The sequence below is a fragment of the Coregonus clupeaformis genome, chromosome 19 (assembly GCF_020615455.1).
Source record: "Coregonus clupeaformis isolate EN_2021a chromosome 19, ASM2061545v1, whole genome shotgun sequence".
In the NCBI taxonomy this organism is placed as follows: Eukaryota; Metazoa; Chordata; class Actinopteri; order Salmoniformes; family Salmonidae; genus Coregonus; species Coregonus clupeaformis.
Window position 1 is genome coordinate 23,318,628 of NC_059210.1, and position 15,460 is coordinate 23,334,087.

Sequence of the window (15,460 nt, forward strand, 5' to 3'; positions counted from 1 at the left end):
GTGGTTATTAATTTACGTACAGATCAAATGTTCAATAGCTTCCAGTCCAAATGACATATACATTTAAAATCACTTGAGGTTAGGTCTCTGACCGCGCTCATCCATAGGCATCGTACCAAAGACAGTAGTTTAGAAACTCTGTGCTAGTACAATACAATAGCGAAGCGCGCATCGAGCTCCTCCTGTCCTGGTGACAGCTGATCAGATGGGGGATAGCTGACACTACGGAATTAGCTAGCTATCAGTACAGCCGTCAACGAAATTAAACAAAGGGGTTTGAGGGCGTATACTCGATTGAATCAAGAAAGAGTGGATTAAATGTGAACGTTAACTAGCTTGTTCTAGTTTGCCAGCTCGCGCTAGCAAGGTCCCTTTTTTTTATGGCTAGCTAACTAGCAAGGTAGGCTACACGTTAGCTAGCTAACCTAACATAAACGCTTTTTTCGTGAAGCTTTTCAGAGGCCTGTTCATCCTGACAATTTATTGTTATAGTTAACTAACGTTAGCTAACCGAGGACACTACTAGCGCATTTGCTAGGTAAGTAGCTAGCTTGCGAGCTATTTTTCGTTAACGTTGCTACTAACGTAGAACCAACAAGCATCTCATGAGAACCAACATTAGCTAATGTTGCTAGCCTAGCCATATTTCTAGTTATCGTGTAACATGGGGGTGTGGGAAATGGCTAATGTTAACTATTTATGTTAGCTAACTATCTGGCATCAACAGGTTAACGTTAGTGTGCTAATTTGGTAAACTAATTCTAGCTAGTTTCAGTTCAATAACTTCGCTCAGTCAGATATAACTAACGTTAATTAACTAGCTAGTACAAGTGGGGTCCCTAGGTAATTCATTAGCAGTTTCAACATGGCTGTTACAGCCAGTCAATGTATCCTTGGCGTAAGTTGGTCATAGCAAACTAACGTTAGTTAACTAGTCAGCTACATTTCACTGAAATATAACTGTGCCAAACATTCGTCTATAATGTTTGGTAGTAATGTTATGTAGCGTTAATCAGCAACACTAGATAACGTTAGCTACATAATTTTATTTTGCCGAGTATTTTGTTTTTCTTCAACATGTAGCTATTCTTTCTATACATGTTCTTTTACACAGGTTAGAGTTTGGGAAGTGCACGTGGACTTCCATCCAGTAGGATGGTTTTTGCTCACTGTAGCACTGCTGATCTGTGCTACTCCCTCCTAGCTATCTGCCATCCATCAGCAGTAGCACCATGACTGACGTCCCCACCCGGATCATCATGAGACGCCTCCACCAGTGATCCAAATGATATGATAGTAGCTAGCTGGATTGGATTCTGTGCCAGCAGGAGCCTTGCGCAGGTTCTGCTGCTCTCTTTGGAGCAGTTATCACTACAGTTTTGGGAAAGCCTCGGGACAACCGGAACTATGGGAAACAGCTGCGTTTGTAGAGAAGAAAGTGATGTGGAGGATGGATCGGCAGCTCGCAGGCAACTCAGACGAGTTGATCACCCCACTGGCGATCCCCCTGAGGCGCGAAGCAGTCGGCCCCGGGACCCTGTCAGACCCCCGCGGCGTGGGCGGGGACCCCATGAACCCCGCCGGAAGAAACTAAACGTGGATGGGCTGGTGCTGGACACACTAGCTGTGATCAGGACTCTAGTTGACAAGTAAGTGTTTGAAATGTAGTCTAATTCCCAACCAAGCAAGTGGACATGGCATGCATAATAAACTTTTATGCGTGAGGACTGTAGACTGCAGACATTCACAGCACACACCTCCCTTGTCTTAAGATGTTTGAGGGGTGTGTAAACTCTCACTCGGGATAGGCTTACATCTTGGAACAAGCTTGTTGGTCATTGAGGTGTTGCTATCCTCCAGACAGCCTCCTCTGCTCCCTCAGAACCCTGTCAATAGTGTTTAGGCTGACAGAATGCTTCCTCAGAGCTATAGAGGTCTGGGTCTGATTTTACTATCAAATGATGAAGGACTTGAACCTGTGAGCAGAGACAGATTCTCCTCCAGGAGGAGTTCCCAAGGGAGCAGTAGGTCTGCTGTCATTGGTCAGATTTATAGGCAAGATGAGGGAGGCCGATGGGCCAGCCTTGCTAGCGGGCAAAACAACATCCTCAACAGTTGCAGCCGCACACCCATCCGTCACACTGTTCCACTTTGCCTCTGGCTTGTCATCTGAATTTCGTAACTACTTAGAGCAAGAGACGTAACAATGCACCCACACACATTACAGGTGATGATTTAGCTTCACTGTCACAAGATTCTCTGTTCACAATCACGTTGTTTTTTTCAGCGACCAAGAGCCCCCCTACTCCATGATCACGCTGCATGAGATGGCAGAAACGGGTAAGACATGTCCTTATATGGTGATGTAATACATGGATTTCAGGATAAGTTTCTCAAAGATTGTTCATTTTCTTCAGTATGATTTAGAACCGTAAGAGGAACTCTGTCCTCTGTGGCTGTCTCCTCTGTGTCAAATGAAATAATTAGTGTGTCCTCTTGGCAGCTGTAACCTCTGGATATCGATAACTAGTGGATCATAAGGTTGCCCAGGCTTTGCCAGTCATTACTCTTTGTTCAAGGCTCTTCTAGCCCACACAATGATACTAATGCAGGCTTCCCATTCAGTCTCTAAACTTTGCACCTGCCTATTAGTCATGACAATTTCACCCGATCCCACAGCAAGATTGTGTTCATTCTACATTATTGAGACTTGCTTGTAATGTTTTACTATTCCGTATTAATGCTACTAATTTTGAGAACCAGACCCATAGTGCCAGAGCATTGTGCTAGTTCTTGGGGACAGTGAGTGGCAGGTCTGAGCCTCTCTTTGGCTGGTTTCAGAGGTGGATCTAGCAGGGCCTAACTGAGTTTTAACAACCGTATCCTTCCCCGCCAGCCTGTCTCTCCCCTCGTTGCCACGGCTGTGTGCTGTTTACTTTATTTATAAGTGCATCTGTTCTTTTGATGGTTGAGAGAGAGTGGTAGGTTTGGAGCAGGGCAGTAAGGTGTTGAGTCACTGCTATGGGGAGGGTAGAATGGTGTTATTCCTGGGCCTGTTATCAGGAATAGGAGTGGGATTTTTCCAATATTACACACTGATGTTGTGGATATCTGTAAAAGGACAATACCACGTTATCGGAATTACGCTGAGACTCAGATTTTGTAACTTTAAAATGTATGCCAAACAAAGTTGAACAAACCATACAACTACACTACATGGCCAAAGGTATGTGGACACCCCTTCAAATTAGTTGGTTCAGCTATTTCAGCCACACCCGTTGCTGACAGGTGTATAAATTGATGACACGGCCATGCAATCTCCATAGACAAACATTGGCTGCAGAATGGCCCGTACTGAAGAGCTCAGTGACTTTCAACGTGGTACCTTCATAGGATGCCACCTTTCCAACATGTCAGTTCGTCACATTTCTGCCCTGCTAGAGCTGCTCCGGTCAACTGTAAGTGCTGTTATTGTGAAGTGGAAACGTCTAGGAGCAACAACTGCTCAGCCGCGAAGTGGTAGCGCTCAAAAGTTCACAGAACAGGACCGCCGAGTGCGGAAGCAATTAGAGCGTAAAAATCGTCTGTCCACGTTTGCAACAATCACTACCAAGTTCCAAACTGCTTCTGGAAGCAACATCAACACAATAACTGTTCGTCAGGAACTTCATGAAATGTGTTTCCATTGCCGAGCAGCCGCACACAAGCCTAAGATCGCCATGCGCAATGCCATGCGTCGGCTGGAGTGGTGTAATGTTCGCCGCCTTTGGACTCTGGAGCAGTGGAAATGCGTTGTCTGGAGTGATGAATCACGCTTCACCATCTGGCAGTCCGACGGACGAATCTGCGTTTGGCGGATGCCAGGAGAACGCTACCTGCCCCAATGCATAGTGCCAACTGTAAAGTTTCAGCATGATAATGCACAGATCCATGTTGCAAGGATCTGTACACAATTCCTGGAAGCTGAAAATGTCCCAGTTCTTCCATGGCCTGCATACTCACCAGACACGTCATCCATTAAGCATGTTTGGGATGCTCTGGATCAACGTTTACGACAGCGTGTTCCAGTTCCCGCCAATATCCAGCAACTTCGCACAGCCATTGAAGAGGAGTGAGACAACATTCTACAGGCCACAATCAACAGCCTGTTCAACTCAATGCGAAGGAGATGTTGCGCTGCATGAGGCAAATGGTGGTCACACCAGATACTGACTGGTTTTCTGATCCACACCCCTACCTTTTTTTTTTTAGGTACAGTATCTGTGACTAACAGATGCATATCTGTATTCCCAGTCGTGAAATCCATAGATTAGGGCCTAATTTATTTCAATTGTCTGATTTCCTTATATGAACTGTAACTCAGTATAATCTTTGAAATTGTTGCATGTTGCGTTTATTTTTGTTCAGTGTAGTTTGCAGGGGCCTTTACTTCAAAATTGTGTTTTGATGTATTTCTAATACCTTCAGACTTTATCTGGTGGATGTTTTCTAAGAGCCCTTTTCCATCTGTTTTACTAGAAATAAAAGCCTTTACTTATTCCTAATTTGTAGGATGTAAAATGGTTGAAAGATGTATATGGCTTAATTTCTCAATATAGACGCTTAGCTTTCATTTGACACCCAATTTCATATACTCCTATGAACTGTTGCTGTTCATGGGTCCTTTTACATGGAAATGCCCAAAATACATCCATCCGCCTTATATGCTGCTTTTGCCACAGAAGTTAAAAGAGTTGCATAGTTTTATCACAAGGAAAGGTTGGAAATGAGTTGATTCGTTTGAATTAAGGAAGGCTAGGGGGAAGAGAAACCCAAAACAATACCTCACTTTCAACTTTCAGTAATTGAGTTTCTGGCCAGTTGAGTGATGCATAAGAAAGCCTCCAAGCAGACATGTTTAGACACTAAACCTCAGACAGCACATATCTGTATCTAGTGTGACAACTCCAAAGAGGCTGTTAATTAACCAGTTTTGCTGTCCCCTGCTAACCCCACCCCCTGTGCCACCCGAAGATGACGGCTGGTTGGAGGTGGTCCAGTCTCTGATCCGGGTGATACCGCTGGACGACCCACTGGGACCAGCTGTGATTACCCTGCTGCTTGACGAGTGCCCACTGCCCACCAAAGTGAGTACTAGTTACCATCTGGGTCTCTTCTGTGTAATGCCTCCAAGATCTGTCTTCCTTGCCTAATGCCTACACAGAACTCAAATTCAAAACTCAACTTCCCAAAGCATGACCACCCACTCTTAAGACACTCCTTGAGAGCAGCTGATTACAACATACCAAGCTCATGTTCCAGTAGTGAGGGGGGAATTGATAGTTACTAAAAAGGACTAGGGTTGAGGAGTGATGTTGCCACTATGGTATCTGTAAAATGCAGGAATGATGGTTGGAGACAAGGTTTCCAGTTCAGGGTATTTATTAACTAACTAAAAGGCACAGTACAAGGACACAGGAGCACATGGGGGTAGGATGGAGATTTGATGGCTTGTAAGGCCAGTAGGTAAGTTTGTGATACAAAATAGAGATACAAACACATGTTAACATACAATCATGACTGACAAGTGCAAAAAGGAGAAGAAACTGAAAAGTATCAAACAAACTGAGGATATACACTATATATACAAAAGTATGTGGACACCCCTTCAAATTAGTGGATTCAGCTATTTTAGCCACACCCGTTGCTGACAGGTGTATAAAATCGAGCACACAGCCATGCAATCTTCATAGACAAACATTGGCAATAGAATGGCCTTACTGGAGAGCTCAGTGACTTTCAACATGGCACCGTCATAGGATGCCACCTTTCCAACAAGTCAGTACGTCAACTTTCTGCCCTGCTAGAGCTGCCCCAATCAACTGTAAGTACTGTTATTGTGAAGTGGAAACGTGTCGGAGCAACAACGGCTCAGCCGTGAAGTGGTAGGCCACACAAGTTCACAAAAAGAGACCGCAACACTCACTACTGAGTTCCAAACTGCCTCTGGAAGCAACGTCAGCAATATAACTGTTCGTCGGGAGCTTCATGAAATGGGTTTCCGTGGCCGAGCAGCCGCACACAAGCATAAGATCACCATGCGCAATGCCAAGCGTCGGCTGGAGTGGTGTAAAGCTTGCCGCCATTGGGCTCTGGAGCAGTGGAAACTGGAGTGATGAATCATGCTTCACCATCTGGCACTCCGACGGACAAATATGGATTTGGCGGATGCCAGGAGAACGCTACCTGCCCCAATGCATAGTGCCAACTGTAAAGTTGTGCAAAGCGAGGTCCATACAGAAATGTTTTGTCGAGATCGGTGTGGAAGAGCTTGACTGGCCTGCACAGAGCCCTGACCTCAACCCCATCGAACACCTTTGGGATGAATTTGAACGCCAACTGCGAGCCAGGCCTAATCTCCCAACATCAGTGCTCGACCTCACTAATGCACTTGTGGCTGAAAAGAAGGAAGTACCCGCAGCAATGTTCCAACATCTAGTCGAAAGCCTTCCCAGAACAGTGGAGGCTGTTATAGCAGCAAAGGGAGGACCAACTCCATATTAATGCCCATGATTTTGGAATGAGATGTTCCACATACTTTTGGTCATGTAGTGTATCTTAGTGCCTTGCAAAAGTATTCATCCCCCTTGGCGTTTTTCCTGTTTTGTTGCATTACAACCTGTAATTTTTAATGGATTTTTATTTGTATTTCATATAATGGACATTCACAAAATAGTCAAAATTGGTGAAGTGAAATGAAAAAAATTACTTGTTTCCAAAAATTCAAAAAAATTAATAATGGAAAAGTGGTGCGTGCATATGTATTCACCCCCTTTGCTATGAAGCCCCTAAATAAGATCTGGTGCATCTTACCTTCACCGGTTTGAGTGTGTCAAGAACTGCAACGCTGCTAGGTTTTTCACGCTCAACAGTTTTCCGTGTGTATCAAGAATGGTCCACCAACCAAAGGACATCCAGCCGACATGACACAACTGTGGGAAGCATTGGAGTCCACATGGGCCAGCATCCCTGTGGAACACTTTCGACACCTTGTAGAGTCCGTGACCCAACGAATTGAGGCTGTTCTGAGGGCAAAAGGGGGTGCAACTCAATATTAGTAAGGTGTTCCTATGTTTTGTACAGTCAGTGTGTACAGAGCCTTCAGAAAGTATTCACACCCTTTGATTTTTTCCACATGTTGCATTACAGCCTGAATTTAGAATGTATTAAATAGAGATGTTTTGTCACTGGCCTACACACAATACCCCATAATGTGAAAGTGGAATTATGTTATTAATTATTATTAATTAAAAATGAAAAGCTGAAATGTCTTGAGTCATTACATATTCAATCCTTTTGTTATGGCAAGCATAAGTAAGTTCAGGAGTAAAACATTTCTTAACAAGTCACATAATACATTGCATGGACTCACTCTGTGTGCAATAATGGTGTTTAACATGATTTTTGATTGACAACCTCGTCTCTGTACCCCAACTCACTCTGTGTGCAATAATGGTGTTTAACATGATTTTTGATTGACAACCTCGTCTCTGTACCCCAACTCACTCTGTGTGCAATAATGGTGTTTAACATGATTTTTGATTGACAACCTCGTCTCTGTACCCCACACCATACAATTATCTGTAAGGTCCCTCAGTCAAGCAGTGAATTTCAAACACAGATTCAACCACAGAGCCCAGGGAGGATTTCCAATGCCTCGCAAAGACGGGCACCTATTGGTAGATACAAATACAAAAAGCAGACATTGAATATCCCTTTGAGCATGGTGAAGTTATTAATTACACTTTGGATGGTGTATTGATACACCCAGTCACTGCAAAGATACAGGCGTCCTTCCTAACTCCGTTGCCAGAGAGGAAGGAAACCGCTCAGGGATTTAACCATGAGGCCAGGCCAATGGTGACTTTAAAACAATTATAGAGCTTAATGGCTGTGATAGGAACAAAATGAGGATGGATCAACATTGTAGTTACTCCACAATACTAACCTAATTGACAGAGTGAAAAGAACGAAGCCTGTACAGAATAAAAATATTCCAAAACATGCATCCTGTTTGCATCAAGTCACTAAAGTAATACTGCAAAAAATGTGGCAAAGCAATTAACCTTTTGTATTTAGGACAAAAAGTTATGTTTGGGGCAAATCCAATACAACATTACTGAGTACCACGCTCCATATTTTAAAGCATAGTGGTGGCTGCATCATGTTATGGGTATGCTTGTAATCGTTAAGGACTGGGGAGTTTTTCAGGATAAAAAAGAAATGGAATGGAGCTAAGCACATGCAAAATCCTAGAGGAAAGCCTGATTCAGTCTGCTTTCCACCAGACACTGGGAGATGAATTCACCTTTCAGCAAGACAATAACCTAAAACACAAGGCCAAATCTACGCTGGAGTTGCTTTCCAAGAAGACGGTGAATGTTCCTGAGTGGCTGAGTTAGAGTTTTGACTTAAATCTACTTCTGAAACTATGGCAAGACCTGAAAAATGGTTTTCTAGCAATGACCAACAGCTAATTTGATAGAGCTTGAAGAATTCTTAAAAGAATAATGGGCAAATGCTGCGCAATCCAGGTGTGGAAAGCTCTTAGACTTATCCAGAAAGACTCACAGCTGTAATTGCTGCCAAAGGTGCTTCTACAAAATATTGACTCGGGTGTGAATACTTATGTAAATTAGATTTCTGTATTTCATTTTCAATAAATCTGCCAACATTTCTAAAAACATGTTTTCACTTTGTCATTGTGGAGTATTTTGTGTAAATGGGTGAGGGAAAAATGTAATCAATTTTGAATTCAGGCTGTAACACAACAAAAGGTAGAATAAGTCAAGGGGTATGAATACTTTCTGAAGGCACTGTATTATGAAAGAAAAGAAGATGAAGTAGATTTCAAGAGACAGTGTTTCGCTTTGTAGGGCTTTCAAAACAGTGCTCGTTTCCCTTCCTTTGTCAGGATGCTCTACAGAAGCTGTCCGAGATGCTGAGCCTGAGTGCCACTGTGGCCCGCCAGGATGCCGTCATCCCTTCTAAGCACCGCAACACTACAGCTGTACTGGGCTGCCTGGCTGAGAAACTGGCTGGTGAGGGTGGATGCAACCTGATCTCCCTCATCTCTTACACACACAAGTTTGTTTTACTATCCTTTTGGGGACCAAACGAATGATTCCCATTCAAAATCCTATTTTTCTTAACCTAACCTTAACCTTACGCCCAAAACCCTAAATCTAACCCCTAACCCTAATTGTAAACCTAACCATTAAGCCTAAGAAAGTATTTTTCCTTTTGGGGACTGGCGAAATGTCCCCACTTGTCCGAATGTTTCTTGTTTTACTAAACTTGTGAGGACTTCTGGTCCCCACAAGGATGGTAAAACCAAACCCCACACACACTTTCTCTTACAGACACACACACACACTCTTGAACTCACATAATCAACAGTGTGAATATGTATGCAAATGCTCTCAAACGCCTCAGGTTATTTGACCCTAGTTGCCCAACCAGAATTTAGCATACCAAATGGTCATTGTGAACTGAAAGAGCTGATCCTGCAGGTTTGAGTTGTATGCCTGTCATGACATGGCCAAAGTGCTCTGTCTTTGCTCTGACAGTTCTGCTGAGCCTGCAGCACTGGCCTGGGAAGAGGGTGGCCAGGGTGAGACAACACAGTCTCTGACATACCCAACAGGGGTTGCCTCTACTATTCAATGTCTGTTTGTTTACACCCCAAACTGTGAACTACACTTTGTCTTTCTCTGGAAGCGTTGAGTGTTACTATTTTTCTTTGTATTATTCTTTTTTAACTCTGCATCATTGGGAAGGGCTCGTAAGCAAACATTTCACGGTGAAGTCTACACCCGTTGTATTCGGCGCATGTGAGACATAATATTGTGGGGGGTTTTTAATAATTTTTTGGGTGCAATCCTGTGCTTTTACTGTGGCTCTTAGCATTGTTCCTTCACCTAACGCCCACTCCATATGTCTCATCTCTCAGGTCCAGCCAGCATTGGACTCCTGAGCCCTGGAACCCTGGGGTACCTGCTGGAGAGCCTGGTGAGAGAACACGCCAAACATGTAGAACCACACAAATGCTGTTGCGCTGCCAATAGTCATAAACTTGGGTTGCATGTAGTTTTTCTGTAGAATGAGGCTGAGACCTTGTCTAATTGATCTGAACATCTGTTCCCAGAGTTCTGAGGCCCATCCTACTGTAATGCTCTTTGCTCTCATAGCCTTGGAGAAGTTCTCTCAGACCAGTAAGTTTGTCCCCTTATCCTGCACATCCTTCTGAAGGTTGCTATGCTAACCCACTGGCCATGAAATGGACTAGTAGCTGTTCTATTTCCCTTTTGCAGGTGAGAACAAGCTAACAGTGTCTGAGTCGTGTATAAGTGACCGGCTGGGGATTCTGGAATTGTGGGCTGACCACACAGACTACCTGAAGCGCCAGGTCGGCTTCTGTTCCCAATGGAGCCTGGATAACCTCTGTGAGTAGTAGGCTACATCATGTTAGGGAGGACAGTTCTCATCCACACACTATGTTGTTGTGTATGACTGACTGACTTAATATTCCCTCTATCCTGTCTCCTCAGTCCTGAAAGATGGCCGTCAGTTCACCTATGAGAAGGTGAACTTGAGCAACATCAACGCCATGCTGAACAGCAACGACGTCAGCGAGTATCTCAAGATCTCTCCCAGTGGACTGGAGGTGAGGGGGGCCTCTCTCTGTAACAAGCCTGACAGAGCAGTGTGACTAGAATAATCTCTACGCAACTGTCTATAGGTGCACTGTGTTGCACACACACGAAGTGATTATACTTTATGTTCGTCATCTAAATGCCAGTATTATACTGATCAGTATCATAATCCTGTTTCATAGAGATAATGGATCTGCCCTTTTCTCCCCTCTCCCAAGGCACGCTGCGACGCGTCCTCCTTTGAGAGTGTCCGCTGTACCTTCTGTGTGGACTCAGGCGTGTGGTACTATGAGGTCACAGTGGTCACCTCAGGGGTCATGCAGATTGGCTGGGCCACCAAGGACAGCAAGTTCCTTAACCATGTATGTGCTCACATGCTTTACTGATACACACAGCAAGCAGTGTTTATTTATGCTATTTATGCTAGAGACTGAATGCCACAATGTGTGTGCTTCAGGAGGGCTATGGGATAGGAGATGATGAATACTCGTGTGCATATGATGGCTGCAGGCAGCTAATCTGGTACAACGCTCGCAGTAAACCACACTCCCACCCCTGCTGGAAAGAGGGTAAGTGCACCCCAAACTCCATACAGTATCATGTTGTAGCTCAGGCTGTAATGGGGAGATGTCTGTCAACACCTCGACTTACACACATTTGTTACCAAACTACTGTCCCTTACAAGTATATGCTTAAGCCTTACACTTTCTTTGATCTGTAGGAGATGCCATAGGTTTCCTACTGGACCTCAGTAAGAAGCAGATGCTTTTCTACCTGAATGGACATCAGCTCCCCCCAGAGAAGCAGGTGTTTTCCTCAGCAACGTGAGTATACACACCCTACTCCTGCTTGCTCCATTTTCTGGCCATAATCCAAAGTGCACCCCACACATGTATTAACATATTCACATACTGTACATTTCAGTAACTCACTGCCACATCCAATATCCTCCCTATTTTTAAAAATGCTTTAGTCATTTTAGCAGACGCTCTTATCCAGAGCGACTTACAGTTAGTGAGTGCATACATTTTTTCATACTATTCTTCCACTTACTTTAGTCTTTCTACTTCCTTTCTTTTTCCAGGTCTGGCTTCTTTGCAGCAGCAAGTTTCATGTCCTACCAACAATGTGAGTTTAACTTTGGGGCGAAGCCCTTCCGCCATCCCCCGTCTGTCAAGTTCAGCACCTTCAATGACTTTGCCTCGCTGGCATCTGATGAGAAGATTATCCTTCCCAGGTAAGTCTGAGCTAATGGAACCTTGAGCAAAATTGTTAGGCTCTAAATGATCACTAGTTGAACAGGACAAATGCACATTATGTGAACTCCCATGTAACATTTAGTAACTGTTTGTGCTTGTGTGTTTTCCTCAGACACCGGCGCCTGGCCCTGCTCAAGCAGGTGAGCATCAGAGACAACTGCTGCACCCTCTGCTGTGACCAGATGGCTGATACAGAGCTGAGACCCTGCGGACACAGGTACAACAACTTCCCTCTCTGTTTCACCCCTTATACCTATATTGAGTATCTAGCTATTTGCCTGTGTGTTACAGCTCCTTACGTGGTCTCTGTGTGTGTTTGTGTCTGTTTCCTTAGTGGGATGTGTATGGAGTGTGCCTTACAGCTGGAGACGTGCCCGCTGTGTCGCCAGGACATCTTGACACGTGTCAGACTCATCTCACACGTGTCCTGACACATCACCTCCAAACCAGGACATGAACGCTCCTCCCCTCCTCCAATCATCTTTATCCCAGGAATCAACCCGTGAGGCTGTGCCAGGATCCCTGATCGGACCCTGAGCCTAATGTGAGGAGGGAGTGATGGGACCTGACAAAGACCTCCAGGAGAGATACAGTGTGGGGGATAGTGTAGGGAGAATAGGACAGGGAGGGGTAACCTTTTCTTCTGCTGCACTCCATGAATCGTTCTCTCTGTGAGGAGATGGGCCCCACACCCTGAGAACAAAAAAGTGCTTGGAGAGTGAGGGGGAAGTGGGAGGAAGACAATTAGAGACATTACCAGGCAGCAGCATTTCCAGAATCACCCCATCAATCTTAATGTCATAAACTCACACAGTGTCTGCACATGGATCTGCCTAATGTTCCCTCCCTTAGGCTCTGGTCAATGTGTCCTGTGTATCTCTGCTCAGATGTTTTACATGTATCTGTGATTCTCTTGTTTTATTCTGACTATACGTAAAGGCACAACAACAACGAAGAGACATCCTTGGTTGGCTCAGTTGGCGGTGATAATGATGTTAAGGCCCTGCTCAATCATACAATACTAACTGAGCACAGATATGTGTCCATCTCTCCTCTACTTGATGCATTTCTGGGTTGATTGAATAACCATGCTGTTATAAAAGAGATTTCAAATTTAACAAAATAACTGTTATTCAAAATACTATTATATTTGTCTACAATTAAAACTAAATTTAATGAAATTAAGTTATTGAAATCAAAGCTAATTGGGATCGTTTTAAACAGTATAGCATGACGTGGTTGTGGAAAATTATTCAAACAATCCTAGGATGTTGTCAGAAGAAACTACACATTTGGTCAAAGTGTGCATATATGGAGGACCAATTGTCTCCAGTCCATTCCAGACAATTAATTAGTCATGGAAGAAATTAAGAGTTGAAAGTAAAATTGTATCTATGTCTTTAATGGAGTAGCCCCAGGGGTCACATGTGATTTACTGAATAATCATTGTTTTCTGGATTATGATATTTGTAATAAATGTATTGTGTTGCATAGTTGCTTGTCAAAGATGCCAATTTTATTTACATGAGTTAGCAGGCTAGCTACATCACCAGTAAACGCATCGTCAGTCAGAATGTATGATGTCTGCCATGCCGCATTATCATGGGACGAAAAGGAAAATACATTTAGTCCATGATTGCAATAAAGGACCTATTAACTTAAACATTTAACATTCATTTCAGTTCAAACGATGTTGAGAGCCTGACCATACTGTACTCCCGAAAATTATTAGCTGGGATCTGTTTCCTCACCGGACTGAATTTACTGAAGGGAGCGTTTTTTTTTCTTCGTTGTCTTGGTTATTTGTTGCCTTGGACGCGATTACCGAAAATCAAGACAGAATGACACGTTAGCTTGCTAGCTAAGTAGATTTAGAATGGACGTTAAAGAGCGAAGTACATGACAAATTGTAAATCATATAAAAAATAAAGTCGGAGAAATATGGCAATGATTGCTATCTATTGCTGAGCTTACGTTAGACTTTAATGTGAAAACTTGTTTGCATGCTAATTAAACGTTAGCTACCGTTAGGCTAGATAGCTAATGTGTTGAAATGCTATTTCATTGAGATCCTATTGTAATCCTAATTCTATGCATAATGTCTTATTTATTTATTTTTAGATATGCTGGGTGGTGGAGAGAACATCGTTGAAATGGTGGACTTAGAGGAGGATACTTTTTCTGTTTCAAAGTATGTGTGTCCGTCTGTGTCTGAGGAAGTGAGTGAGGTAGCGAAGTTAGAAGGGAATTATCATTGTCATGATGGTTTATAGTGTTTGGTTGCCGACTACGGTATGTTTTATCCTCACCAGCTCATCAGATGTTGATGCTGCCTTTGATGCTGTCATTGGGAGTATTGAAGACCTCATCATGGGTAAATTGGACACAAGACAGTGTTTTGTGTCGGTCTAGACATGTTTCAGTGTGTAAATGTTAAATGGATTGCTAATGTTACACAATTTCCACCTCAGAGGATGACTTCCAGCACCTGCACCAGCGCTTCATGGAGAAACACTACCTGGAGTTTGATGACTCAGAGGAGAACAAACTCACCTACACACCCATCTTCAACAAATATGTAATTGCAGTGTTAATGTTAATCTGCCTCCCTTATTTTAACTAACTGTCATGTACGGTAGAGCGTCTTTAAAAAACGTATCTATGTGAAAGTATATCTCGATCATACATATTCTGTTTACTTCAACCTCCTCAGATTTAGATGCTTGAGAAACGCCTTGAGCAACAGCTGATTGAGAGGATTCTCTGTTTCAACATGCGCACATTTAACAATTTACTAAAGTAAATTTTCCCTCAGGAGTAACTTTACATGCTGCCACTAGGTGGTACATTGCCCCTTGTAAACCAAGTACACCTCACTGCAGAGCGCAACATGTATTGGTTCTCGTTTCACAAATATATATTTTTTGTTTAAGGTAGCACAAAGATGAAGTGTCAGGGGACATCTTCAACACGTTGCTTACTTTTACAGACTTCATGGCCTTCAAGGAACTGTTAATTGACTACAGAGTAGTGAGTAACAACCCAGAATGTTTCTAACCTAGGATCTGCACTAATGATTTGTTAGAGAGGATTGTGTCTCCTGTATGTGGTGTATGTTGTTGTGTCTCAGAAACATAGAGATAGGTGGAGGACTCTAGTGTCCAAAAGACAGTTTAGTATGGGCAGCGCCGTTGAGGACTTTCACCATTTTGAAGTAGTCAACTGGGTGGGACTTCCTATGGGTTAAGGAAGGATCACATGATTCCATCCACTTGTGAGGAAACATTCCATAAGTGCAGGTGGCAGTAAATCGCCAACCTTGGCTTTATACCTGTTCAAACAAAACACTCTAGGTGCCAGTGTGCACCCTTACAGTTTGTTTGCCAACTCATAGAAGTATTAGAAAAATAAAATGGACTACCTCAAAATGGAGATGGCATTCTCTGTCTTCAGGAGAGGGAGGGCTGAGGGCTGGACCTCAGTGATGGCCTAGTGGTGAGGTCGCTC

At 43.5% G+C, this 15,460-nt stretch overlaps 2 protein-coding genes across 5 annotated transcripts; both read left to right on the forward strand.

The window, feature by feature from the left end:
- Window positions 1-99: 99 nt before the first annotated feature.
- Window positions 100-13,446, forward strand: LOC121531850 (RING finger and SPRY domain-containing protein 1). Of its 2 annotated transcripts, none has more exons than XM_041837349.2 (15): window positions 100-538; window positions 1,115-1,649; window positions 2,288-2,340; window positions 5,014-5,126; window positions 8,954-9,080; window positions 9,992-10,050; window positions 10,187-10,253; window positions 10,353-10,484; window positions 10,590-10,705; window positions 10,913-11,056; window positions 11,152-11,263; window positions 11,416-11,518; window positions 11,779-11,931; window positions 12,066-12,170; window positions 12,288-13,446. In XM_041837349.2, exons 2-15 carry the CDS (start codon window positions 1,291-1,293, stop codon window positions 12,382-12,384), a joined length of 1,740 nt encoding a protein of 579 aa, XP_041693283.1. In that variant the 5' UTR covers window positions 100-538; window positions 1,115-1,290; the 3' UTR covers window positions 12,385-13,446. The 2 variants fall into 2 exon arrangements, with proteins under 2 accessions (XP_041693283.1, XP_041693284.1); XM_041837350.2 differs by having other exon boundaries at window positions 1,205-1,649.
- Window positions 13,447-13,546: 100 nt separating this feature from the next.
- On the forward strand, window positions 13,547-15,385 carry LOC121531851 (ADP-ribosylation factor-like protein 2-binding protein). Of its 3 annotated transcripts, none has more exons than XM_045227120.1 (4): window positions 13,547-13,862; window positions 14,075-14,144; window positions 14,266-14,327; window positions 14,425-15,385. In XM_045227120.1, the coding sequence occupies exons 1-4, from the start codon at window positions 13,853-13,855 to the stop codon at window positions 14,574-14,576; spliced, it is 294 nt and encodes a 97-aa protein (XP_045083055.1). In that variant the 5' UTR covers window positions 13,547-13,852; the 3' UTR covers window positions 14,577-15,385. The 3 variants fall into 3 exon arrangements, with proteins under 3 accessions (XP_045083055.1, XP_041693285.1, XP_041693286.1); XM_041837351.2 differs by having other exon boundaries at window positions 13,547-13,848; XM_041837352.1 differs by lacking the exon at window positions 13,547-13,862 and having other exon boundaries at window positions 14,081-14,172.
- Window positions 15,386-15,460: the final 75 nt, after the last annotated feature.

Excerpts from the sequence above, each read along its gene's own strand:
- LOC121531850 (XM_041837349.2), top strand. The coding sequence starts at position 1,291 with ATGATAGTAGCTAGCTGGATTGGATTCTGTGCCAGCAGGAGCCTTGCG. Across the intron at positions 5,127-8,953 it reads AGTGCCCACTGCCCACCAAA|GATGCTCTACAGAAGCTGTC; the intron begins GTGAGTACTAGT and ends TTCCTTTGTCAG. Across the intron at positions 11,932-12,065 it reads GAGAAGATTATCCTTCCCAG|ACACCGGCGCCTGGCCCTGC; the intron begins GTAAGTCTGAGC and ends TGTTTTCCTCAG.
- LOC121531851 (XM_041837351.2), top strand. Across the intron at positions 14,145-14,265 it reads GATACTTTTTCTGTTTCAAA|CTCATCAGATGTTGATGCTG; the intron begins GTATGTGTGTCC and ends TATCCTCACCAG. Across the intron at positions 14,328-14,424 it reads TATTGAAGACCTCATCATGG|AGGATGACTTCCAGCACCTG; the intron begins GTAAATTGGACA and ends TTTCCACCTCAG.